This window comes from Phocoena sinus, chromosome 4 (genome assembly GCF_008692025.1).
Source record: "Phocoena sinus isolate mPhoSin1 chromosome 4, mPhoSin1.pri, whole genome shotgun sequence".
Classification (NCBI taxonomy): domain Eukaryota; kingdom Metazoa; phylum Chordata; class Mammalia; order Artiodactyla; family Phocoenidae; genus Phocoena; species Phocoena sinus.
Window position 1 is genome coordinate 6,566,018 of NC_045766.1, and position 27,804 is coordinate 6,593,821.

Sequence of the window (27,804 nt, forward strand, 5' to 3'; positions counted from 1 at the left end):
CTGTAGAGGGTAAAACCGCTTGGTGGCCAAGTTCCCAACAGAGTCTAAGAGTTTCTCACACTCCACTCTTCTTTCTCTTAGCTCTACTATTGGTCAGCTTCTGGGGCAGGAGCCTCAGACTAAGGCACTGCTAAGAACTGAGGAAGAGGGAAAAGGATCAGGATCTTTCTTACTCCCTTTATTCAAAACGAAATATTTATAGGGAATTCCCTGGCGGTCCAGTGGTTAGGACTCTGGGCTTTTCACTGCTGAGGGCACAGGTTCAATCCCTGGTCGGGGAACTAAGATCCTGCAAACTGTGCAGGCACAGACAAAAAAAAAAAAATCCTAAATATTTAAGTGTGCAAACACTTATTTCACGTGTTCATTTACTTATCTAACAAATATTTATGGAGCTCTCCCCACATGGCAGGTATATCTGCTTATTATAAGTCTATGCATTGACCCCTGGGTTAAAACAGCAAGCAAGGCAGGACTGGAGAGACAGACATTAATTAAATCATCACACAAATGCATCATTAGAAACTCACTCAAATAAAGGGAAAGTATCAGGAGTTGTGAAGGTTTTTAAGGACAGAGGATTCACGTGAGGCATTAGGAAACACTTTTTTTTTTTTTTTTTGGCTGCGTTGGCTCTTCGTTGCTGCGCACGGGCCTTTCTCTAGCTGCGGAGAACAGGGGCTACTCTTCATTGCGGTGGGTGGGCTTCTCATTGCGGTGGCTTGTCTTGTTGTGGAACACGGCCTCTAGGTGTGTGGGCTTCAGTAATTGTGGCTCGCAGGCTCAGTAGTTGTGGCGCAGGGGCTTAGTTGCTCCATGGCATGTGGGATCTTCCCTGACCCAGGCTCGAACCCCTGTCCCCTGCATTGGCAGGAAGATTCTTAACCACTGTGCCACAAGGGAAGCCCTGGGAAACACTTTTCTGATGGTGCTCAAATTCAGCTTGTGGAAGTGATGTTTTAGGTGAGAGATTAAGAATGAGTTAGAATTAACTGAGTGACAAGGAAGGAAAAGCATTCAGGGTGGAGGGAATAGCATGTACAGGCCTGAGGTGTGCAGAGTGTGGACATGATTGAGGAACTTTAAAGAAAGGGTCAGTGGGGGAATTCCCTGGCAATCCAGTGGTTAGTACTCTGCGCTTCCACTGCCGAGGTTCCAGGTTCAATTCCTGGTCGGGGAATTAAGATCCCCCAAGCTGCATGCAGTGTGGCAAAAAAAAAGAAAAGAAAAAGAAAAAAAAGAAAGGGACAGTGGGAAGAGACAGGCTGAGGCTTTCTGCACAGCTTCATCTGCCATATCAGGGCTTCTGACCTTTATCCTAAAAGCAGTGGCTGGCTACTGAAAGGATTTAAGCAGAGGAGTGACCTGATTAGAAAATAAACTTAAAAAACAAAACCAAACACACAAAAACCTTGGCTTTTCACAAGGGCGTCATTGTTCTCTGTTCCTTCCTTCCCTCTCCAGCAGGCAGGCAGGTGACTTCCCCAGACACAGGGCTGCAGCTGGCTCAGGACAGACTAGAAGAGCTTGGTCCTGGGCCCAGTGGATGAATGGAGCTGAGCTGTGTTCTTTCCTCTCATGCTCTGTGTGTTCTGTGTGTTTCTGCCATTGAATAAATACTGGGTATTTATAAAAACTGTCAGCAAGCCACCCACTCCCTTTTCTCTGCCTCAGGCCCAGAAGCCCTCAAACAGTAACAGGCTGTACCAGAATCTCTGTGATATCCAGAGATCCAGCTCCTAAAGGACAGCTAAATATAACTCTCTTCCACACAGGCTGGTGTCTGTCATCTCCACTTTTACGATCCTAGCTGTGGAACATCCAGGAAACTTGAACTTGATGGGCGGTTTACACCAAACCAGGGAAGAGGGGTGTCACTGGGGAGGTGGGGTGACTTTCAGTATTTTCTTTTCTGGCCACCTTTCCATTGAGCCACAGGTCATGGATTGGCCTTCAGAGGGGAGAATGACAAGTGAAAGAATTTATTCCAGTGAGAGAAGGGCAAGAAGAGTGAAAAGGAGAGGAAGGACTTGTGAGTGTATTTGAACTTCAAAGTAATGAGACTCCAACTTCCTTCACAAAATGCACCTGTTACGGTCCTCATCTTCCAAAATGAATTGATTTTACCTCCTTGCCTGGCATCGTAGAAAAGTCCCCCATTTTGTTGTTTAACACACTTGAACTTGACTCCCAGCTCTGTTGCTTACTCGGGGCAAGGTAACTCACCACCCAGAGCTTCAGGGTCCTTGTCTGTAAAATGGGTTAATGGTGCTTGTTTGCAAGGCTGTGTGACTGTGAGACAATGTGGATGGAATGCCTAGAAATAAGCAGGGACTTCCCTGGTGGTCCAAGGACTCCGCACTTCCAATGTCGGGGACGTGGGTTCGATCCCTGGTCCAGGAACTGAGATCCTGCAAGCTGTGCAGCACAGCCAAAAAAAAAAAAAAAAAAAAACAGAAAAAGAAACATAAATAAGCACCGGCTTTGTTATTATCCAGTAATGCATCTGTGTGTCTCTCTTCCTCATGACACTGAGCTCCTCAAGTGCAAAGAACTCTCACTGGACTTTATATCTACTATCTACTCCTGCAAGTACTCAAGATATAAAATGAATGGTTGATGCAGTTATCTAATAGTGAAGGAATTCCTCTCTTCCTGCCCAAGATGGTCAATCTTCTAATTTCCTACACCCTTGACTGTTTATTTAGACACAAATTGGGAAAATAAAATTAGTGGATACACTTCCAGAAAGATAGTTTCCTACAATGTTTCTACTTACACATACACATACATATTTTAAATTAAATAACTTTATCTTTAAAGCAGTTTTAGGGTTACAGAAAAATCGAGCAGAAAGTACAGAGATTTTTCACATGCCCCTTCACTCCCTTCCCTCCACTGTATTAACATCTGGCAATAGTGTGGTACATTTATTACAACTAATGAGCCAGCAATGATACGTTGTTATTGACAAAGTCCATAGTTTACATTAAAGTTCACTCTTTGTACATTCTGTGAGTTTTGACAAATGTATAATGGCATGTAGCCACCATTACAGTTTCATACAGAATAGTTTTGCTGCTCTAAAAAGCCCCTGTACCCACCCATTTATCCCTCCCACCCCACCCCCCCAACCCCTAGAAACCACTGATCATTTTACTATCTCCGTAGTTTTGTCTTTTCCAGAAGTGGTGTAGCCTGAATCATACAATATGTTGCCCTTTCAGATTGGCATCTTTTACCTAGTAACATGCATTTAAGATTTATCCATGGATGCAATGTTGGGAGGCCCACACGGCTAGGAGGTTGAGGGCAGCCTCTGGAAACTGAGGGCTACCTCCAGTGAACAGTCAGCAAGAAGCCAGGGTCCTCCGACTTGGAAATGCAAGGAAATGAACTCTGCTATCGACATGAGTGAACTTGTGAGTGTATCCTTCCCTAGCTGAGCCTCCTGATGAGAACCTAGCCCTGACCAATATCTGATGGCAGCCTTACAGAAGACCCACCCAAGCTGTGCTGCACAGAAATCATGAGGTAATAAATATATGTTGATTTAAGTTACTAAATCGTGGTAGTTTACTATGCAGCAATAGATAACTAATATACTCTTGTTGAGAGATATTTGGGTTGTTTCCAGTTTTTCCTGACTATCAACTATGCTAATATAACTGCTCTGATGCACGTCTCCTTGGTGCATACCCACAATTGTTTCTATAGAGCAAATTACTCGAAATGGACTCGTAAGCATAAGGCATTGGGCAAGACAGAGGGTGGCAAACTTTTTCTGGGAAGGACCAGGTAGTAACTGTTTTAAGCTCTGAAGGCCCTGTAGTCTCTGTTGCAACTATTCAATTCTGAAATCGTATTACGAAAGTGCCAAAGACAATCCACGTGCGAATGAGCATGGCTGTGTTTTAGTATTTCATTTGTGAACGCTGATACGTGAATTTTGAAGTCTTTGCCTTTATTCATATTTTCTTTTATGTTCTTGGTAGTGTTTTACAGTTTTTTTCTTTTTTTTTTTTTTTTTTTTTTTTTTTTGTGGTACGCGGGCCTCTCACCGTTGTGGCCTCTCCCGTTGCGGAGCACAGGCTCCGGACGCACAGGCTCAGCGGCCGTGGCTCACGGGACCAGCCGCTCCGCGGCATGTGGGATCTTCCCAGACCGGGGCACGAACCCACGTCCCCTGCATCGGCAGGCAGACTCTAAACCACTGCACCACCAGAGAAGCCCTACAGTTTTTTTCATATGAATTTTTCCCTCATACTTTTTTTGAGTTTCTTTTTTTTAAAACGTTCTTTTTTAAACGCTGCATTGGGTCTTCATTTCTGCGTGTCAGCTTTCTCTAGTTGTGGCGAGCGGGGGCTACTCTTCACTGCGGTGGGCGTGAGTCTCATTGCGGTGGCTTCTCTTGTTGCGGAGCATGGGCTCTAGGCACGCAGGCTTCAGTAGCTGTGGCTCACAGGCTCAGTAGTTGTGGCTCATGGGCTTAGTTACTCTGCGGCATGTGGGATCTTCCCGGACCAGGTATCAAAACCGTGTCTCCTGTATTGGCAGGCTGATTCTTAACCACTACACAACCAGGGAAGTCCCGGGTTTATTTCTAATTAAATTATTTTCTTGTTGTAATATCTAGTGGGTTCTTTTTTCTCTTGTATTTCAAATTATTTTTTGTACATTAATTATGTAATCCTCCACCTTAGAAGGTTTCTTTATTTTTTCTTTATATTTGGGCAAACGTAGTACAAGTTGTCATTTTAGTGGACACGTGATATTCTCAAGAATATTAAAGGCTTGGGACATCCCTGGTGGTCCAGTGGTTAAGAGTCCACCTTCCAATGCAGGGGATGCGGGTTCAATCCCTGGTCTGGAAAGATCCCACATGCCGCGGGGCAACTAAGCCCACACAACTGGAGTTGAGGCCTGCGCGCGACAACAAAGAGACTGCATGCCGCAACTAAGACCTGACGCAGCCAAAAATAAATTTTAAAAAAGGACAAAGTCTTAAGACCCTGAAATAGCTTTGCATCGTTTCCTGCCCACTCTTTTAAGTTGCTTTTGAAACATGTATATGTACATATTACATACGTGTGTGTGTGTGTGTGTGTGTGTGTGTGTGTGTGTGTGTAAAGGTGACATGGAGCTAGGGTGGTGAGGATGGATATAGACATAAGCAGGGCCGAAAGTGAGCAGAAAGAAACAAATAGGTGAAAGTGGATCATAGGGAGAGAATTTAATGGAAATGTTTATGCAAAGGTGGTTGTGGAACGTGGGGAGACTAAATAATGTTACTATGTTAATATTAATGATAATAACAATTACGTATTGAGCATCTACGCTGTACACTGTGCTCAGTGTTTGACAGACATCGCTCATTTCACATCAACCAGCAAGGCTCCTAGTATTATCTCTATTTCACCGCTGACAAACTTGGGGTCCCAAATGGCTAGATAACCTAAGAGCACCAACAAACCAGCAGCAAGCTGGGATTCGAGTCCAGCCGGCGTACTCCTAAGCCTTTGCTACTTTCATTCTGCTTTGTTGACTTTCCGTGGGTCGGATATCCCGCAAGTAGCAGCATCCACATGAAGAGGCCTGGACCTCTGTGTTCGTGTTCATTGTGATGTTATTATAGCAAACAAAACAGAACAGAAACAACCACTTCATTACAGGTAAATGGTTCAATAATCTACGTTACATGTTTACACTTACTGTAGAATATAATACAGTGGTTAAAAAGAATGGGGTAGGGGGAATTCCTTGGCGGTCCAGCGGTTAGGGCTCAGCACTCTCACTGCCAAGGACCAAGCTTTGATCCCTGGTCGGGGAACTAAGATCCCACAAGCCATGCAGCATGGAAAAAAAAAAAAAAAAAAAAAAAATGGAGTAGGTTGTTAGGAACTGACTATCAACCTAAAAAATCATCACCCCGTACTAGACCCCATACTAGTAAGTGACGGGAAACATTTACAGAATAATATTACGATTATGCTGCCATGTTATTTTTTAAGATACAGAAAACAAGACTTAATGGAGTCTACAAGCGTATTCCTGTATAAAAATTCATCAAGCTGTACATTTAGAATTTCTGCAACTGACTGTAAGCAAATTAAATCTGAATTTCAAATTAGACTGTGTCTATGTTTTCATGCACATACATATGAAAATACATAGAAACCGGTCTGGAACAATTTACACCCAATTTTTGGCAGTGGTAACTTTGGGGAAAGGAAGATCTCTTCTTTTCCTCTACATACTTCTGTATTGTTTGAATATTTTAAAAAGGTGTCATTGGGTGTCTAATAAATACATAGAAGTACCTGTTTTTGTCAATAAAAGAAATAACATAAAATAATTAATCAATTCATAGACAAAATTAACAGACAGCAAATACACTTTGGAAGAAAAGAAGCTACTGAGAATCCATGTAGAGATAGACCCAACTGCTCCCTTGCAAAGTATTTCAGGAATATGTTTTCTCTATTTTTGCCTCTCTGGAAAGAAGTTGACCCTAAGTCACTTTTCTAAGGAGGTTTTCCTACAACCCTAATCACCAGTGGGCCTGAGGGCTGCATGTGGAGATATGAACACTCAGCCACCCTAAGAGAGATACCTGACACCGCCCGGGAGCTGGAGCTGACAGGAGACTCAGGACTTGCTTGAAAGAACTGCCTCAGTAACCTTCCCACACTGACGTGGCATGGGTGTGATGCAGCTGCTGGGAGTGATCCGGCAGTACACCTGCATGTGTGGTGTGAAGGAATTACGGAATAAGGAATTCATTCTGGGGGACCTCCCTGGAGGTCCAGTGGTTAAGACTGTGCCCTTCCAATACAGGAGGTGTGGGTTTGATCCCTGGTTGGGGAACTAGGATGCCATGTGCCGTTCGCCACGGCAAAAAAAAAAAAAAGAATTCATTGTTGAAATCTGACCTCACACAATTTGTGGAAGGAGCCGGGCAACTGAACATCTGGGAAAGGAAGCTGGAAGGACCAGAGGAGTCCGTAGCCAGTCTGAGAAGCCAAGGATATCCAGCCACTGAAGTAGGACCACAGAAGGCATGCTGATGGAGGAATCTGGAGGGAGTATTTGCCTTTGGGAGTCCGCTTGCTGGTGGATCTGGGGCTGCTGTTGGCAACGTAGAGGGAGCGAGGACAAGCTGGACCTGCTAGGCACCTCTGCATCTGGGATCATCTCATTGAACCATGGCAGCGTTCAGATGTACTGCCCCCAAATTCCTTTCTTGCAAGTCTAACCTGGAACCACACAGGGAAAAGGATTCTGGAAAACATACTTTCTAGCCTAACCAAGTTAATGGTGGGAGATGATTCTGGAGGAAAGGTGGTGAGTTCCATTTTGGACATGTTAATTTGGGGTTGACTGGAATACGTGCTCGTGGTGATGTCCAGTAAGTAGTCGGGCTTGTCCAATCTTCTTCAATATGCAAACAAGCTGTTCTAAGACTCTAGTTCTAATACAGGCCTGGGGTGAGAAAGTGGAAGGCCGCTGTGGATTAAGAACCTAGGAACTAAAGATATCGACCAGGAATAAAGTTAGCCTCAAGAAATACAGTGCAAAAACCAAAAAGCCCGTACCTTTCAAGCAGTGACTTGGGGCGGCAGGATGGGAGTGGGGATGGCGAGACTCTCCAAGGCAGGTAGGAAGGGGTGCTGGAGAGATGGCTTGAGATACCTTACCCCTGAGTGGGAAGACAACTGTACATTAATTGAGAGTCACTCTTTTCTTTTCTTTTCTTTTCGCGGTACACAGGCCTCTCACTGTTGTGGCCTCTCCCGTCGCGGAGCACAGGCTCCGGACGCGCAGGCTCAGTGGCCATGGCTCACAGGCCCAGCCGCTCCACGGCATGTGGGATCTTCCCGGACCGGGGCACGAACCCGTGTCCCCTGCATCGGCAGGCGGACTCTCAACCACTGTGCCACCAGGGAAGCCCACTCTTTTCATTTTTTAAGTCTTATTATGCAGGCATAAGGCAGTCTATTCAATGAATGATCCTTATTTCAGAAATTTCAAAGACAAGTTTGTTACTTAACACAATTTGTGACCTTATTGCTTCACAGTCCTTCAGAATCATAGAGTGAGTTCTGACTGAGGTTCCAGGTGATGTAGTAAACATTCCAAGCAGAGAGGTCCACCAGCAAGTCAGGGGACCCTCCCACCAGCATCACCACCATCACCACTATCACCCACCCCTCTACTCCTACCACTGTCAACACTAGCCAGGTTGGAGGAACAGAGGCTGGGAAAGGTGGTAAAGAGAGGGTAAAGGATGGTGGCAATCCCAAAGGAACATGGAAGTTAATAGCGCTTTCAGGTAACGTTTCTTCATTTGTATTGGATAACAAATGTAGTCAATGAACAATTATATCTGCAGTTTTCTTTTTCCTCCACTTTCTCAGTCATCAAATGAAACTTTGGCTTCCTGTTAGACTATGTACGTGGAGGAGTGGTATATTCCTCCGACTACCTTATACAAAAAGGGCTTCTGTCTCTCTCTCTCTCTCTCTCCTTTTATTCTGCTATATTTTTCATGATAGTACTTATCTCTGATATTATGTGTTTCTATGTTTCCTTTTTTTTTAATTATTATTATTATTTTTTGTGGTACGCGGGCCTCTCACTGTTGTGGCCTCTCCCGTTGCGGAGCACAGGCTCCGGACGCGCAGGCTCAGTGGCCATGGCTCACGGGCCCAGTCGCTCCGTGGCACGTGGGACCCTCCCGGACTGGGGCATGAACCCGTGTCCCCTGCATCGGCAGGTGGACTCTCAACCACTGCGCCACCAGGGAAGCCCCATGTTTCCTTTATTTACTGTCTGTCTTTCACATCAGAATACAAGTTTCATTACAGAAAATGCCTTTGTTCGCATCTCTATCCCAAGCAAATAAACCAGTACCTGGCAAATTGCAGACATCCAAGTGTTTGTTGAATGAATGAATGAATGAACGAATATATGAAGATGCATTACATTCTAAGAATGGCTCCACGTGAGAGAGAGTTGTATTATGGCTCTATATAGGAAAATAAAATTCTGATATAACTTTATTTTTATCTGATGACTCTAGGTCTAACTATAGAATTGGTATGCCTTATATATTGTCCCAACAGTTCTACAAGCCTCAGAATAACTGTATCCTTTATATGAATATTACCAAATAATAGCAATTTTAAAATATTTGACATACATTTTGGTCAGAGAGCTGAAAAGATTTGCCGGTACCCATTTTTTCCACTACTTCTCTGTGTGCCTGTCCACCTCCTCGGCTGGGTCGTCTTCATCCTTCTGCCTGCTAGCTGGTCATCCCTTTGGTTTGGCCTTGGAGCCCTTGCTGCTTTCTCAACTGAGCGTTTTTCTAGGTCGGCTTCTCAAGTGTCATGGTGCCATTCCTAGCCAGATGAAGTTTGGGCCCCTGGTTGAGCCCTGTCATGGGGCTCTGTCCTGGCTTCATCTGACCTGTCTGGTTCTTTGTATGAGCACATGGGTGGGACTACAGACTCCTCCCCTCATAGCTTCAAGGGCAAGACACCAGCCTTATTCGTAAGCTGCACTGTAGCTGTACAGTAGCTGGCCTGTTGTAGGTATTGAAGAAGTGAATGGATGCTGACTAAATACTGAAATATCGATGAGTGAGATTGATAGAACTGGGGGGTTTGCTTTAAAATACTCCAGCAAAAATGAGTAAAATGAAATAACGTGGCTGAGGACACAGTGGAAACGAGAGTGAAAAAATGTTGGTAATGGTTGAAGCTGGTGATGGGTATATGGGGCCTCATTATATGTTTCCATTTCTGTGTGATTTTAAATTTTTCCATTAAAAAAAGAAACAAGTTTCTTTTAGATTCTTATGGTGGTTTTCTGCTGCTAAATCCAAATATTTGTACATTTTATAGACAACATTAATAAAATATATTGTTTTAATTAAGATAACTGAGTAAAGAAAAAGTTAAAAATAGAAAAACAAAACAAAAAAAGAAACCAAAATTGGTTGGTGAGGCAAAGCCAGGAAAGCTTGCTACTAGGCTAATAGTTCAATGAGCATTTATGGAGGGGAAATTTGTAAATGAAATTTTACTGTAGGGATGAGTAGCTGTATCCAATAGAGTTGCGCACATCAGGGAATTAAATACACATAAGGAAAGGAGCAGACTAAATATACCCATATCGAATACAATTCATATATGAGTTGAGTTGAAGTTAGCTAATTTTTTAAAATTAAATTGAAGTATAGTTGATTTACAATGTTAAGTTTCTGCTGTACAGCAAAGTAATTCAGTTATACATATGTATACTTTTTAAATATTCTTTTCCATTGTGGTTTATCACAGGATATTGAATATAGTTCCCTGTGTTATACAGTAGGGCCTTGTTGTTTCTCTATTTTATATATAGTAGTTTGTATCTGTTAATCCCAAACTCCTCATTTATCCCTCCCCCACCTCCTTTTCCCTTTGGTAACCATAAGTTTGTTTTCATTTTTTAAATTTATTTTATTGAAGTATAGTTGATTTACAGTGTTGTGTTAATTTCTGCTATACAGCAAAGTACTTCAGTTATATCAATATATAACTGAATATATTCTTTTTCGTATTCTTTTCCATTATGGTTTATCACAGGATACTGAATATAGTTCCCTGTGCTGTACAGTAGGACCTTGTTGTTTATCCAACCTATATATATAATACTAGTTTGCATCTGGAAGTTAGCTGGTTTTAAGATATCACATTTCATAAACATTTAAAGTCACTAACTTTGGTTTTTCAGGTTTTAAAATATTTTGTAACCAAAGCATTTTTTTTCAGGTCTCTCATACCTCTTTCAAAGATCTCCTGCCCTAGGAATTGCCCATAAAAATGGATACAAATGGCTTCATAGGCTGAGTACTGTTGTAGATGCTTCAGATAGGAAGGAGTGTAAGAAAGGATGTCTGCTTTCTGGAAATTTATTATCCAGCTCCTCTTCTTTCCTCAGGCCATACCTCTTTCCCTTTGCAGTCCTAAAAATTTCTGTCCTTACTATCCATTCTTTTCATCATTCTGCTTGGTTTTGGCATCTCCCTTTCATTTTCTTGAGAACTCTTTAATTAGGACAAAAGCGTTTTTTAAAAATTATTGTATTTCTTTATATAATATTATATAAATAAAATTATTTTATTATTAGGACAAAATCAAATACAAAAATAATTATGCTTTATATTTGAAATCACATTCCTAGATCTCAAGGATATACCTTCACTTGCCTAGATAAAATATTGTGCTGAGTATTTGTTCTTAGAAGTCTAGCTGACTTTCTGGAGATTTTGCTGAATTCCATTTGGGGCTACACAGGCCAATCACCAATTCCTTAAGTACTTACTATGTGTTTTGGGGGGGAATCACAGAAAGAGGAATAAGAATATTCTAGGCCAATATAAAATCTCAAGGATCCAAAACAAATTGCAAAGATAGGGGCCTGCTTGAAGAGATTTTCAGTGCATCATTCCAGGCATGTAAATATCTTTTATCCTGTTTGCAGAGTGTTTTGGAAATCAAGGCAATTGTACACAAGAAAACTGACATATGATTCAGATGAGGGAGTCCCACTTACCTGGAGAAGAAAGCATTTTAAAAGGAAAAAGAAGAGACCATCACGAAGTGCAGGTCTACAATGAGATGATCACATTTCCCTGTTCCATATGCAAGCATGAAATGGACCTACCTGGAATATTCCTCCATAAAAAGCAGCATGTAGCTCTGGCTACATTGGGCTTTCAGTGGATGGATGGGAAGAAACCAGGGCTCTCAGAGATTGCTGATCAGAGGCAGTCCATCATTGCTAAACTATTGTCATCTTTTGCATTTACTGAAAAAATCTTACAGAGCATTAATAATGCTTCTGAGCTCCTTTGCAAGAAACAAATACCAGCATACTATAAGATTATTGATAACATTCCCAAGAGTTCAATATATCCTCAAAAAATCTGTCACCTATTAATTAAAGGAGCAGCCATTTGCGAAGACAGGAATTCTACCTGGAGAGCTGACATGAATGATAGATTCACTGTCGTGAATAATTTTGGCAACAAATCCAATGTGTGTTTTTTTGGTTTGTTTGATGGACATCACGGTGCCTCGGCAGCAGACTTGACATCAGTGGAACTCCCAGTTTTACTTCTCCACCAACTTTCCAGACTTGATCCTTCCTACCAAATGACCCCTGAAGAGCAAAAAGTAATCAATTCTTTTCACACAGTGTTTAGAGAAGACTACAGAGCTATAGAAGACACCTTCTCCTCCATAAAGAAAAAGACAAAAGCATTGAAAAGTGAGTATGAGAACATACACAAAGCCTTTGCAAAAGCATTTTGGAGAATGGACAGGCTTTTACGTCTTGGAAGGAAAGAAGTGTCCAGGGCTCGATGGAGCGGCTGTTCTGCAGTTACTTGCATATTGGAAGGCAACATTAAAAGTCCCAAAGCTAAGAAGTCTTTGAGAAGATCCAATGACCTTGATGCTTCTTTGGTCCCTTTCCAGGGGATGCCGAAAATAATTTCTGGAGTGCTACATATTGCAAACACTGGTATGTATATTGAATGGTACCAGGTTACACCTTAACATGTTTTATTCCTGGCAGCAAAACCTCTCTTGCTTCCAGAATTATCTAGTGACCTATTATCTAATGACTTACTAGTGCCTAGATATTTCACTGACCAATTTAAGAAACGACCAATAACCACAGTTTAAATGTAGATTTGCAGGCACAAAATGAATTGTAATTATGTCTCAAGGAGGCACGTACATGAAATAATGTGACCAAAACATGACGTTTTCTAAATGGTAGCAACACAGCTATTGATAAAGGCAAAGCAAATCTATTACATTTGCTCAGATCGGAATGAAACCAAAACATTTCCCACACTTCCCTTTTTCCGGAGAATGGAAAGTTCTTTGAGTGTTGTTAGTATAGCTGCTAAACTGGTCAGTTTTTCTGGTAACTAACATATTTGCAACAGGTCACTCTTGTGCTCACTGGCCAAGTTGCATCGATTTCATCTTAGGAAAAACAATCGTTCATGATTCAGTTTTATAGGCGTGTATTTCCTTCTCCAAAAATTTTGGCTGGATTCTTTTAATTTTATTTCAAGAAGCAATTCTTTTGACATGCTCTGCTAAAGTTCTAGCTAAGGAGCTTGCCAAAATCGAAAGCCCAGAGGTAAAACAGTTTTAGCCAAGTTAACCTGAGTTCCATGCTCATTTCCATGAGATGCTTAACTAGGGTTCCACCACCCCTTGGTAGAATTATTATTAATGACAGTGTCCACTTACTGAATATTGCGCACAGAGTAATTTCTCATGTAGTCTTCCAAGAACTCTGATATCTAAAGATATCTAAGTATTGTTTTAAAAAATATATATTCGACATGTAACATTGTGTAAGTTTAAGAAGCAAAACATGTTAATTTGATACATTTTTATATTGTAACATGATTGCCATTGTGGTGATAATTACCACTTCTATCACATTACATAATCATCATTTCTTTATAGTGGTTGAAAAAATTAAGTTCTAGTCTCTTAGCAAGTTTGATGATTAAAATATATACGTTCTCTCTGTTCCCAATATTGTGCATTAGACCTCTAAGACATATTTACTGCTCATTGCAAGTTTGGACCCTTAAACCACATCTGTACTCCTTCCCAACCCCTGCCGCCATTTCTAAGTGGTGTTGACCCAATTGTCCAGATGAGAAAATAGAAGCTCGGAGAGGTGAAATTATTTGTTCAAGGTGTCAGAGGTAATAGAAATTGGAGTTGGAAATCAAACTGCCTCTGAAGGGGGTTGCTTCCAGATTCTGAGGAGTCTGGGCCTCAGGGAGTGGGACTTTGGCCCACACCAGGGCCAGATATACTCACCAAGACCATTACAATGTCAAGGTCCCTGGAAGCCGGCCTGTTTCTGATCTAACTCTGGTTGTGAGCCCAAAATGAGAACACCAGATTAAGCAATACCATGGAGCCAAGTGCAATGCCAATTCCCTTGGAGCATTTGCCATTTCTCAGGCCCTACCCTGAGGTTCCAAAGTGCTTCAGAGCAGGCCTACTTCATGGATGGAGAGTTTTCAGATTTCAAACTAATCTGGGAACTGACCCATATCCTTGGACTTTGGACCTCTATTAGAAAATATCATTTGATATCATGGATCCTGGGAAATTAAAGGAAAATATACGAGATACTCAATAAGTAGATACTATCATCAAATGTTCACTTTACTATGATTCATTACTTCCAAGCCCACTGTTGTTTGGCAGGTTCTAATTTCCAGGTCAAACATTTTTTTGGATCTAATTTACAGGCTTACATACATAACTGTGTTAAAATGTTTTCATTTGGGCATCCTTCATTCTAATAGAAACAAATAAGTAGGGGGAAAAAATCCAACTTGTGAAAGGGAGGTCCTGATTTATGATACAAAAGTGCTCCTAAAAGAAAGTAATTTAAATGAGTTACAAAAAATAAATGTTCACACAAATTTATCAAGGGCATGTTTTGTATTTTATAAAACAAGACCTATAAAGATAGCAAGGGAATTCATTTTTCTTGTTTAAAATTTGTCAAATACCAGTATCATCACAACTCTGGAATTAAAACCAAGAAAAAAACTCCACCTCACTTTATAATGAAACATTAGTGTGGTGATACAGTCATTGAATAAGTGTTGAATTTGTGCATGTGGAAAAAGGTCCTTCCAAACAGACATTCCTGACTTTTTGTTCTTAGTACTTCTCATTTATATTGCATTTTATCACTTCTCCTGTTGCTCTCTTATTTTACTTCACTTAATCCTCACAGGATTAAAACTCAAACATATTGATACAGCATACATAATTACATTTTTTTCACAATATCAAATAAACCACAAATTTTTACATTTCTAATTAACCAATTACACTTTTTTCACATCAAATAAACCACAAATTTTTACACTTCTAATTAACCACACTAGTTCCTTATAAACATATGGGATTCTTATTTGATCCCTTAAATCCTTTTCCCCAATGATTTTATATTTAATAGCTTTGTTGAGACACAACTCACAAAGCACACAGTTCATCCAGGTAAAGTCTACAGCTCAATGATTTTTAGTATATTCACTGATACAGCCTTTTCTCCCCATCTTTTTATCTTTGAATCAAGTGTCTTCTTAGAGAACATATAGTTGGATCTTGTTTGTATTCATTTACTGTGGTTGTTGTTACAAATTTACCATAGATTTGGTGGCTCACACAACAGAAATTTATTCTCTTACAGTTCAAGAAGTTCTAAACCAGCATAACTGGCCCAATGTCTTCATGGCAGTGCTCCCTCCAGAGGATGTGGGAAAGAATTTGTTCCCTGCTCCTTCCACCTTCTGCTTGGCTGCCAGTATTCCTTGGGTTGTGGCCACATCACTCTGATCTCAAATGTGCCTCCATGTGCACATTTCCTTCTTCTGTGTCTGTAGCCAAATCTCCCTCTTGTGGTTGAATTTAGAACCCACCCAGACAATCCAGTGTTAAGCATCTCGGGATCATTAATCACATCTTCAAAGTCTTTGCCATATAAGGTAACATTTACAGGCTCCAGAGATTAGGTTCTGATATCTTTGGGGATTTTATTCAGCCAGCCACCATGTTTGTTTGTTTGTTTTTCCATTCTGCCAAACGTTGCCTTTTGATTCAAGTATTTAATTCATTTACATTTAAGGTAATTAATTATATGGTAGGATATATGTCTGACATTTTGCTGTTTGTTTCCTATATATACATCTTTTGTTTTTCTATTCCTCCATTACTGCTTTCTTTTTTTTCCTCAACTAAGATTAGTCATCCTTTTTTTAAAAATTTAATTTTATTTATTTTTTTATACAGCAGGTTCTTATTAGTCATCCATTTTATACACATCAGTGTATACATGTCAATCCCAAGCTCCCAATTCATCACACCAACCCCCCCCACCCCCCGCCGCTTTCCCCCCTTTGTGTCCATATGTTTGTTCTCTACATCTGTGTCTCAATTTCTGTCCTGCAAACCAGTTCATCTGTACCATTTTTCTAGGTTCCACATAATGCGTTAATATATGATATTTGTTTTTCTCTTTCTGACTTACTTCACTCTGTATGACAGTCTCTAGATCCATCCACATCTCAACAAATAACTCAGTTTCGTTCCTTTTTATGGCTGAGTATTATTCCATTGTATATATGTAACACATCTTCTTTATCCATTCATCTGTCGATGGGCACTTAGGTTAGTTCCATGACCTGGCTATTGTAAATAGTGCTGCAATGAACACTGGGGTGCATGTGTCTTTTTGAATTATGGTTTCTCTTTTTGAATTATGGTTTTCTCTGGGTATATGCCCAGTAGTGAGATTGCTGGATCATATGGTAATTCTATTTTTAGTTTTTTAAGGAACGTCCATACTGTTCTCCATAGTGGCTGTATCAATTTACATTCCCACCAATAGTGCAAGAGGGTCCCCTTTTCTCCACACCCTCTCCAGCATTTGTTGTTTGTAGATTTTCTGATGATGCCCATTCTAATTGGTGTGAGGTGATACCTCATTGTAGTTTTGATTTGCATTTCTCTAATAATTAGTGATGTTGAGCAGCTTTTCATGTGCTTCTTGGCCATCTGTATGTCTTCTTTGGAGAAATGTCTATTTAGGTCTTCTGCCCATTTTTGGATTGGGTTGTTTGTTTCTTTAATATTGAGCTGCCTGAGCTGTTTATATATTTTGGAGATTAATCCTTTGTCCAATGATTTATTGGCAAATATTTTCTCCCATTCTGAGGGTTGTCTTTTCGTCTTCTTTATGGTTTCCTTTGCTGTGCAAAAGCTTTGAGGTTTCATTAGGTCCCATTTGTTTATTTTTGTTTTTATTTCCATTACTCTAGGAGGTGGATCAAAAACAATCTTACTGTGATTTATGTCAAAGATTGTTCTTCCTATGTTTTCCTCTTAGAGTTTTATAGTGTCTGGTCTTACGTTTAGGTCTCTAATCCATTTTGAATTTATTTTTGTGTATGGTGTTAGGGAGTGTTCTAATTTCATTCTTTTACATGTATCTGTCCAGTTTTCCCAGCATCACTTATTGAAGAGACTCTCTTTTCTCCATTGTATATCCTTGCCTCCTTTTTCATAGATTAGTTGACCATAGGTGTGTGGGTTTATCTCTGGGCATTCTATCTTGTTCCATTGACCTATGTTTCTGTTTTTGTGCCAGTACAATGTTGTCTTGATTACTGTAGCTTTGTAGTATTGTCTGAAGTTAGGGAGTCTGGTTCCTCCAGCTCCGTTTTTTTTTCCCTCAAGACTGCTTTGGCTATTTGGGGTCTTTTGTGTCTCCATACAAATTTTAAGATTTTTTGTTCTAGTTCCATAAAAATTACCATTGGCAATTTGATAGGGATCACATTGAATCTGTAGATTGCTTTGGATAGTATAGTCATTTTCACAATATTGATTCTTCCAATCTAAGAACATGGTATATCTCTCCATCTCTTGGTATCATCTTTAGTTACTTTCATCAGTGTCTTATAGTTTTCTGCATACAGGTCTTTTGTCTCCCTAGGTAGGTTTATTCCTCTTGTCTCCCTAGGTAGGTTTATTCTTTCTGTTGCAATGGTAAATGTGAGTTTTTCCTTAATTTCTCTTTCTGATTTTTCATCATTAGAGTATAGGAATGCAAGATATTTCTGTGCATTAATTTTGTATCTTGCAACTTTACCAAATTCATTGATTAGTTCTAGTAGTTTTCTGGTGGCATTTTTAGGATTCTCTATGTATAGTATCATGTCATCTGCAAACAGTGGCAGTTTTACTTCTTCTTTTCATACTTGTATTCCTCTTATTTCTTTTTCTTCTCTGATTGCCGTGGCTAGGACTTCCAAAACTATGTTGAATAATAATGGTGAGAGTGGACATCCTTGTCTTGTTCCTGATCTTAGAGGAAATGCTTTCAGTTTTTCACCATTGAGAATGATGTTTGCTGTGGGTCTGTCATATATGGCCTTTATTATGTTAAGGTAGGTTCCCTCTATGCCCACTTTCTGGAGAGTTTTTATCTTAAATGGGTGTTGAATTTTGTCAAAAGCTTTTTCTGCATCTATTGAGATGATCATATGGTTTTTCTTCTTCAATTTGTTAATACGGTGTATCACATTGATTGATTTGTGTATATTGAAGAATCCTTGCATCCCTGGGATAAATCTCACTTGACCATGTTGTATGATCCTTTTAATGTGTTGTTGGATTCTGTTTGCTAGTAGTTTGTTGAGGATTTTTGCATCTGTATTCATCAGTGATATTGGTCTGTAATTTTCTTTTTTTGTAGTGTCTTTGTCTGGTTTTGCTATCAGGGTGATGGCGGCCTCTTAGAATGAGTTTGGGAGTGTTCCTCCCTCTGCTATATTTTGGAAGAGTTTGAGGATAGGTGTTAGCTCTTCTCTAAATGTTTGATAGAATTCACCTGTGAAGCCATCTGGTCCTGGACTTTTGTTTGTTGGAAGGTTTTTAATCACAGTTTCAATTTCATTACTTGTGATTGGTCTCTTCATGTTTTCTATTTCTTTCTGGTTCAGTCTTGGGAAGTTATACCTTTCTAAGAATTTGTCCATTTCTTCCAGGTTGTCCATTTTATTGGCATAGAGTTGCTTGTAGTAATCTCTTAGGATGCTTTGTATTTCTGAGGTGTCTGTTGTAAATTCTTTTTCCTTTTCTAATTTTACTGATTGGAGTCCTCTCCCTCTTTTTCTTGATGAGTATTATTTTGTATTAGATAATTTCTAGTACATCATTTTAATTCCTGTATTTCTTTTACTATATATATATATATATATATTTTTTTTTTTTTTTTTTTTTTTTTTTTGGCGGTATGCGGGCCTCTCACTGCCGTGGCCTCTCCGGTTGTGGAGCACAGGCTCTGGACGCACAGGCTCAGCGGCCATGGCTCACGGGGCCCAGCTGCTCTGCGGCATGTAGGATCTTCCCAGACTGGGGCACGAACCCGCGTCCCCTGCATTGGCAGGCAGACTCTCAACCACTGTGCCACCAGGGAAGCCCCCTCTTACTATATATATTTTTAAAATATATATTTTTAGTGGCTATTCTGAGGATTATAATAAAATCTTAACTTAAAAACAATTTGGCTTGCATTAATGCCAACTTAACTTCAAGATATATATGGCATCTTTGCTCCACTATAGCTCTATTTCCTGCAGCCTTCTTTTTACTTTATAGAATTACATCTTTACACATTACAAGCCTATAAAGTTTTATATTATTGTTTTATGTAGCTTTCTTCTAAATAAGACAGGAAAATAAAAGTGTTAAAAATAAAATACATTTTTTACTGTTTTATATTTACCTATATACAGTTGACTCCTGAACAACATGAGTTTGAACTGTGTGGGTCCCCTTATATGCTGAATGTTTTCAATAGTAAACACACTATTACAGAATCCATGGTTGACTGAATCTGTGAATATGGAACTGCAGATATGGAGGGCTATCTATTGGACTTGAATAACCACAGATCTGTTGTGTCCTGAACAGTGCTCCCCAGATACTGAAAGACAACTGTAGTTACCTTTCTTTTTTTGTGTGGGTTTGAGTTACAATCTAGTGTTTTCACTTTTGCCTGAAAGACTCCCTTTAGCATTTCTTGTATGGAAAGTCTACTAATGATGAATTCTCTCAGTCTTTTTAAACTGGGAATGTGTTAATTTTTTCATTTTTAAAAGGATAGTTTTGCTTTTTTTTTTTTTTTGCGGTACACGGGCCTCTCACTGTTGTGGCCTCTCCCATTGCGGAGCACAGGCTCCGGACCTGCAGGCTCAGTGGCCATGGCTCGTGGGCCCAGCCGCTCTGTGGCATGTGGGATCTTCCTGGACCGGGGCACAAACCCGCGTTCCCTGCATCAGCAGGTGGACTCCCAACCACTGCACCACCAGGGAAGCCCTATTGATAAATTTTAAAACATTTTTCATGCAGTTAATTCTAATGCCTAGACTTCCTCACGGACAGCTTCTATTGACTTTCTTTCCTGTATATTGGCTATGCTTTCATTACTGTTTCATTACTCTCTCATTACTCTTTTTTTGTTGAAAACTGGACATTTAAAATAATATAGATGCCCTCCCTCTCCAGGGTTTGTTGTTGCTACTGTTTGTTTTGTGACTTTTATGAACTAATTCTGTAGAGTCTATATTCTGTCATGTGCAGACAAAAAGCCTGTGCTTGGTTATCTTAGTGTTCAGCTAAGGACTAGATGGAGATTTCCTTATATACCTACTACTAATAGCATATCTTCCAGTCTTTGCTGAGGCTCTGACTTTTTTGAGGCTTGTCTTGTAAAACATGGCAGGCAGTTTAAAATTCTGCCTATGCTTTTACTTCCTACTTGTGTTAATCATCAAGATTAGTCACAGGTGAGAAATTAAGGCTTGTTCAGGTCCTGGGCATGTATACAGCCTGCACATGTGCATGCTTTTCTGTTTCCCCAAGAGTATGTTTGAGCTTTTCAAAACCCTCTATAAGTTCTCATTCTTCAGCTCTTTCTTATATTTTTTGCAGTAGTCTCTTAGGATGCTTTGATCCTCTTGTCATCCCCAGATGCTTTCACTGCCTCAGGCAAGTGTGATTTTAAACAATTGCTGCTGATTGGTTTTGGCAAACACACTGAGGATGAGTTATTTGCATGGAGTAAGCTCTGAGTCAAGTCAAATGATGACAAGATTTGAGAATGGAGCTTTCCTCAGGGACTTGCAAGATAGTTCACATAAAGACAATTCTCCGGGGATAGATAATTTTAGGGAGGTCTAAAGCCATCCTTTCTCCTGCAGAGGCTGCTAGACTGTTGATTGCAGAGCTAGCATCACTATAAAACGTTTGGTTTTCAAGGCTACTGCAGAGCTGAAGACAAGTGGTTGGAAGTAGGCCAAGTTACAAGGACATGACCACTTGGTTTTACCTACTTTAAGTTGTTTCTCTTCAATGTTTCTCAGATTTTTGCAAGCCTTTGGTTAATTTCCAGCATTTTAGAAAAGTTGACTTTAACAATTCTTGTCAGTGTTCTCATTCCTTTTCCTGAGGAGTAGATTTTCAGAGATCCTTACTCTGCAATATCTAATCTTTTCTTCTGCAATATTGAACCTGCTGTTAATCACATCCAGTGTACTGTTCATTTTAAATTTTGTATTTTCATCTTCAGAAGTTTGATTTTTAAAATTATCTTCCATGTCTGAATTTAACTTTTTGAACACAGGCAATGCACTTATAACATTGAGAGTTCTTGCCTACTAATTCCAACATCTGCATCAGTTCTGGGCTGGTTTCAATTGATTTTTCATTGTATTATGGGTAGTATTTCCCTGCTTATTTGCATGCTTGCTGTTTTAGTTTCTTAGGGCTGCCATAACAAATTAGCCGAAACTTGGCAGCTTAAAACAACGAAAATCCATTCTCACAGTTCTGGAGGCTAGTTGACCAAAATCAAGGTGTTTGCAAGGCCATATTTCTTTCCTCCACTGTTCAGCATCAGTTTGAAATAGTCCATTATTCTGGCAGTCTGCATGGTGGGTGAGAGGCATATATTTATTTTTGGTTCAATGTTGCAGTGAGGGCGTGGTTCTTTGGGCTCCTAGCTTTGTTGGGGAGAACCACTAGTTTTCCCCACCTTGAACAAGCCCTAGGTTTTGTTTCCTGTTCCATAACCCCGTGAAAAGTCTAAGCTCAGTTATTCAGCTCAATAAATGCTCTCAGGTAAAAACTGGCTTTTGCTCTTGGCATACTCTGGGATTCAGCCATTATTTTTTTGATGGGAGAATTCTTTACTTTCTTACTAGCTCAACAATGTACATGACTTAAAAGTATATACATTATCCAGGATATTTTCCTATTCTCAGTGGGAGTCAATCCAAGACCCACACTGGCACATTACTGCTCCTTTGTAATATTTGAGTGTTTTAGTGTATCTGCTATTCCAGTATCTTTATGTCTAGATTATACATATTTGTTAATACCTTCTTTTAATGAGGCCCCAGAAACTACCTTTTTTTCCTAGTGTCCTTGTTCTCTGTCCTGTGAGCTCACTCTAGCTCCAGAGGCCAAGGCATGACTTTACCCACTACTTCCCTATTACTCACAATTCTTTATTTGTTCCTCAAGCCCCCTTTCTTCTCTCTTCTTAAGGTTAACAACGACTCCTTTATCTAATCCTCACAACCTGTGAGGTAAGAATAATCCCATTTTAGTAGAAGCTTGAGGCTCACCAAAGCCTTATTATATATGGTTATATCATTAGTGAGCCAGAACCCATGTCCTTTAAAGTCTCATTACTTCAAATGAACACCAGCAGCTTCCTGCTTCTAAGGTGTCCCTTCATTCTTATGTGTCTTCACCTTCCTCATTCACAACTGATGCTGTGTACGCAGATCTTTTAATTTGTTGTGATTTTCCTATCTAGATGTGATTGTCCTTAGTGGTTAAATAAGTTGCTTTTAAAATTACTTCCAGCCCCATCTTTTCCCCCTAAAACCGAATTCAACTCCAGAATCACCTTAAGCAGGGGGAAAAAAAAAAAAAAAAAAAAAAAATATATATATATATATACAAACACACATATACATATTCTTAAACAACACTGACCTTTTATAGACTTTTCCTTCCTCATCTCCCTTTTTTGGGGTATGTTGGTTTGTATATATGTGGACTCACATATATACAAACTGGATTCTGAGAATATAATCAACAAATATTTGACAGATAGTTGAGACTGATGTGTGAAGTACTGTTAGGCTCCAGGTGGAAAATGGTGAACTTGAGTTTCATGCTCACACATCTCACAAAACAATCAAAGGAATCTTTTGAACATACAGTGAAAACTAGCTCCACATCAATAAGGCTCTCATGCTAATCACCAGTAGGAAGAGTCAATACATGGCACCCATGCTTATAATTTCAGCCTTTTGCCAAAATTAGAATCCTGAAAAAAACTGGATGTAAGTTGTTTTCCTAACCTCATCTTCAGGTGTTTCTACTATGCTTCCATTTTAGGGATACTTCACTAGGGTTTAAATTTCCTGTTTATGCTGCTTTTCAACTGCTCCCTTTTCTTTCTCCAATAACTATTTCCTCATTTCGCAAGTTCCAAGTTCTTGCTCCCTACTCCCTTAAGCCTATAACCCTTTTTAAGGATTTTCTTATAGTGTTTTTTTAAATGGGTCTGAAATGAAACATTCATAGCTTCATCTCAATCTCTTTTGGATACTCTCTTCAGCTGCTTTTCCCCTTCATGGAACAGAAAGGAAAATAACCTTTGTCAAGCGTCTACTTATTAAATTACCTTCTTAAACTCGACAAAAAATACTGCAGGTGGTAAATTGTTATGGAAATAAAGTGACTTAATGAAAGTCACACAGACAAAACTGGGATTGAAGTACCAAGTAGCAAGCTCTCAAGACTTTCCTCTTCCCCATGCTGCTGCTTCTAAGCCAAGCCATCTTTTTATCCAGGGCACTCGTGCACCTTAGGGATGTTTCCTTTTCTCATCACCATGTAACATTTCTCCTACTCTTTCCTCCAGTCCTTTCCTAAAACTTCCGTTTAAATGACCTTCATGGCCCCATCTGGAAAAAAAAAAAAAAAGATCTTGCTCATTCAGATCTAGAATTCCGTTTGGGATTGATTCTAGAGGTCATTCTGAAGTTGACGGGGACACTCCTTTTCACAAACTAGAGACAACCCAGCAATTGCAGAAGGCAGTTATGTCATTGCCTTCTGCATAAGGAACACTTTGCCTGACTATACGTGTCATCTATTTTATTATTTATTTTATTGCTGAGTTGGGTCTTTGTTGCTGCGCACAGGCTTTCTCTAGTTGCGGCGAGTGGGGGCTATTCGTGGCAGTGTGCAGGCTTCTAATTGCGGTGGCTTCTCTTGTTGTGGAGCACTGGCTCCAGGTATGCGGGCTTCAGTAGTTGTGGCTCGTGGGCTCTAGAGCAGGCTCAGTAGTTGTGGCGCACAGGCTTAGTTGCTCCTCAGCATGTGGGATCTTCCTGGCGCAGGGCTCGAACTCATGTCCCCTACATTGGCAGGCGGATTCTTAACCACTGCGCCACCAGGGAAGACCCCATACGTGTCATCTTAAAAAGGCTTAAATATCATCTCAAAGCAGTTCATTTTAGTTCCCATTAATGTCCTTAAACATGTTGCCCTTCCAGTAACACTGTTCCTTTTTTTTTTTTTAATTGGAGTACAGCTGATTTACAATGTTGTTAGTTTCAGGTTCCACTTTTGTTTGATAACATTTTTCCGAACAGCACCATCTCTCCAACTACTGAAAGCTGGTAACTTTATGTCTAGGAATTTGAATACTCATTTATGCTCAGATTCATTATGTTTTTGTGTAAAGGTCTTCTTCATCACAGTTCACTGCTTATTCTCATTTCCTCCAAACAGATATTATAGGAACCCTTCTTTAAAGCCAATCTCTCAAACTGTCATGTCTTGCTCCTCTCTCTTCCTTCAGTTCTCCAAGACACATGGATATACAGTGTTATTTTTAAATCTCCCTCCAATTTCCGATCTTCCTTGAAGCTCTTTGTTCATTATTCTATTCTAGCTTTCAGCTTAATGCAGACAACCACTTTCAACAACCCCGATTGCAGCTGACAGCACATGCAACCCGAGGTCCAGGAAATACAACTATTAACTCTGCATATCCACTTTTTCGCCATTTCTATTCCATTGATACTCTTCCAGGGCCTCGTATCATCCTCTATTTCCTGAGCTATGCACGAATAGTTGAGAAACACTGGGTACTTCCCCTTCATTTTCTTCTTCCTTCATGCAAATTCACAAAGGTTAAGGATGTGAGTTAGTCAGAAGGCACCATTTATCAGGATGAATCAACTGTCCAAGTAATTAAATAACTCAAATCAGATAGCAAGTCAATGGCAGGGCAAAACCTGCAGCCATTACTTACTGTCCTCATTTTCTAGAAAATTTTATTGTGCTGAGCTTAGGGGATGTTCACAATAATAAAATCAATGAAAATGGCATTTCCTACTCTGTAGCACAGCAATTAAAAAAAAAAGGCAAACAGTAGTACCTAAGATGTTTACCAAGCTCTCTGCAGAGGCAACTAAAATCAAAATACCAACGTATTACCCTTCCACTGTAACTACATAATCACATTAAATGCTTTTCAAATCACACAGAAGAAACACAATGCTTTTTCTTTTTGCTGAGTGAGCTTTGGCTTGCTACATGCAAATAAAACATTTAGAAGTCAGTGGATTGACTATTCTGAGCCCCTGTGTTTCCAGAGCTATGGTCGCACTATTTATATGTGTAGGTACACAAACAAAGAAATTTTCTAATTTAAAAGAGGAACTGAACCATATGTTCTCCTAAGAGAACAATTCAGTCTACCCAGTTGGCATGTTCAATACCAACCCATGCTGCTTTGCTGGTACAATAATTTAAAACTCAGCAGAAGTCAAGAATTATTTTACTGATTTCTCTTCTGCAGAGTGTAAACAGAGTGACCAGCAAAAAAGTTAACAGAATATATTAATAACCAAACCGCAAATAAAAGAGGTCATTCAGTTTTGAGGACTATCATTTATACAGCTATCAGGTTTCCAAAATATTTTCCACACAGTCATCTTTTGGTCCCATCCAATAACTCAGATATTAACAATTGCCATTATGTAAATGAGCCAACAGGCTGACTCTATGCCTGACACTAATGCTTCACCAGCTCAGGCTCTGTCCAACATATTAGGTGTGTGAACCTTACCTTCTGAAACCTAAATCCCTTTACCTAAAACGTTAGGGGATTAGAAATGAAGACCTGCAACAACAAAATTCTGATTCCAGGTACAGTGCCATGTTTGAAATCAGAATATTCTAACGTAAATTTTGCCTATGATTCCAGCAATATTAACTCTCATAAGTGTTATAAATATACAATTATGTTCCTAAAAACTTGGGAAAGTCAATTTTTCCTAACAAACTAAAGGATTCTGAGTCCTTTTTCATACAGCAAAGAAAATTTTGGTAATACAACCATCCTTCAATCTGTTCAGAGCATTATGTTAAGATTTTCTTAAGATTTTAATAAAGCACACATCATAGGTTCATCTGAATCATGAACAAACTACAATCAGATTTTTAATACCTCAGTTTTCAATCAAAGGGTTTAATGTTGGTTAGCTATTAACCATTTAATACATTAATAACACGTATTTTTCTTCACGAGGCTGACAATTTCTTTTTAACACACATAACAAACCTAATAAGATGGACATTAACAGTGGCTTTCTAATTTTTTAATCACCCATACCTATAATATATTCAGGTTTTAACTTTGACCAGTTAAAAATTTACCTAACTGCACTCTTAGAAAAAAATCAAAGTTTGTACTTTTAATTGAAAAGGCATTTATTAAAACATTTTTAAAATGTCTGCTCTATGGAATATATGTTGGTTATAAAAAAGTTCAATTCTTGATTCTACAAATATGTAACACTCAGAAGCTGCTTCATAAAAAAATTGCTTATTTTTCATTATCTGTAGTTATTTTAGTACTAAATTCAGTATTTTAAACACTAAATTGCTTAAAAATGAGGAATAAATTAGCCCCCCCATTTGAAATCTGAATTACTGTAAATCTTCTAATAATGATATCAATACTACATATATTTTAAAAATATTTTTGAGCGGCCTGATTTCTATTTATGAAGTTAACAGCATGCTTTGATATAAATGGTTATAAATCTCGAGGATCAATTTTTAAAAATAATCTTTTAGGTAATGTGCAAGCAGTCTTATGCAGAAATGGGAAAGGCTTCTGCCTAACCAAAGAACACACTACACGAAACACAGATGAAAGAAGAAGAGTACTTCAGAATGGAGCAATAATTAGTTCACATGAACCATACGGGCTCCTACAAGGGCAAACAAAAACCACACGAGGACTTGGATTTCATGGAAATCTCAAACTGAAAAAATTCATTATCCCAGCACCTCAAACTATTTCTGTGCCTATAGATGACTTATGTCAATTCCTTATCTTAGCTACTAATGGACTCTGGGAAGTTCTGGATACAAAGGAAGTCACTGCACTGACAATGACAGCTTTTCAAGTATATAAAGAAGCACAGTGTTCTATCACAGGAAACAAATTGTCACCATCCAAAGGGTCTCTGCTTTTCCCAATCGATGAACAAAACACATCTAAACCAGAAACTAACATCCACATAGTGTTTCAGTGCAAATCTGAAGAACGTGTGTCAACTATAAATTCAAGAGAAAATCTGTCAGATTCAAAATATTCTATTCGTAACCTTAAAAATATAGGAACATTTCCACCAAAAATGACTAAGCGTGATCCTTGCAGTGAGAAAGAAACTGATGGACCAACCAGTGTAGATGGTGTGCCAAAAGACTCAAGTGAAAAAGAGAAAGGATCATGCACTAAGAGTTTCTATGGAGGTGCTGCTGAGTATATCAGCCGTGAACTTGTAAGTGCTGCTTTGGCGGCTGGCTCCAGAGACAACATTACAGTCATGGTCACACTTTTCAATGGAAGCGAGTATCTCCAGAGAGCAAAAACATGAAGACAATTCTTCAGTGAACCAGATGCTAGGATAACATCAACACCACACAAATCATTTTTAAGAATGTAGTAAAGGAAATATAAAAGCAGACTGTGGGTTATACAGTACCATTTATATATGTTCACCGTTTCATGCCAAAAAAG

General features: G+C 39.4%; 1 protein-coding gene and 1 long non-coding RNA gene across 3 annotated transcripts; one reads left to right on the top strand and one right to left on the bottom strand.

The window, feature by feature from the left end:
* Window positions 1–823: 823 nt before the first annotated feature.
* On the bottom strand, window positions 824–9,430 carry LOC116753148. The gene is made up of 3 exons (XR_004349689.1): window positions 9,203–9,430; window positions 7,596–7,699; window positions 824–2,418 (listed from the first exon to the last, which is right to left on the bottom strand). It is a non-coding gene; the product is annotated as an uncharacterized LOC116753148 (long non-coding RNA).
* PP2D1 (protein phosphatase 2C like domain containing 1) lies at window positions 6,941–27,685 on the top strand. 2 transcript variants are annotated; one of them, XM_032630647.1, is made up of 3 exons: window positions 6,941–7,344; window positions 11,530–12,573; window positions 26,853–27,685. In XM_032630647.1, the coding sequence occupies exons 2-3, from the start codon at window positions 11,574–11,576 to the stop codon at window positions 27,659–27,661; spliced, it is 1,809 nt and encodes a 602-aa protein (XP_032486538.1). In that variant the 5' UTR covers window positions 6,941–7,344; window positions 11,530–11,573; the 3' UTR covers window positions 27,662–27,685. The 2 variants fall into 2 exon arrangements, with proteins under 2 accessions (XP_032486538.1, XP_032486537.1); XM_032630646.1 differs by lacking the exon at window positions 6,941–7,344 and adding an exon at window positions 8,090–8,332.
* The last annotated feature ends 119 nt before the right edge of the window (window positions 27,686–27,804 follow it).

Excerpts from the sequence above, each read along its gene's own strand:
- PP2D1 (XM_032630647.1), top strand. The coding sequence starts at position 11,574 with ATGATTCAGATGAGGGAGTCCCACTTACCTGGAGAAGAAAGCATTTTA. Across the intron at positions 12,574-26,852 it reads GCTACATATTGCAAACACTG|GTAATGTGCAAGCAGTCTTA; the intron begins GTATGTATATTG and ends ATAATCTTTTAG.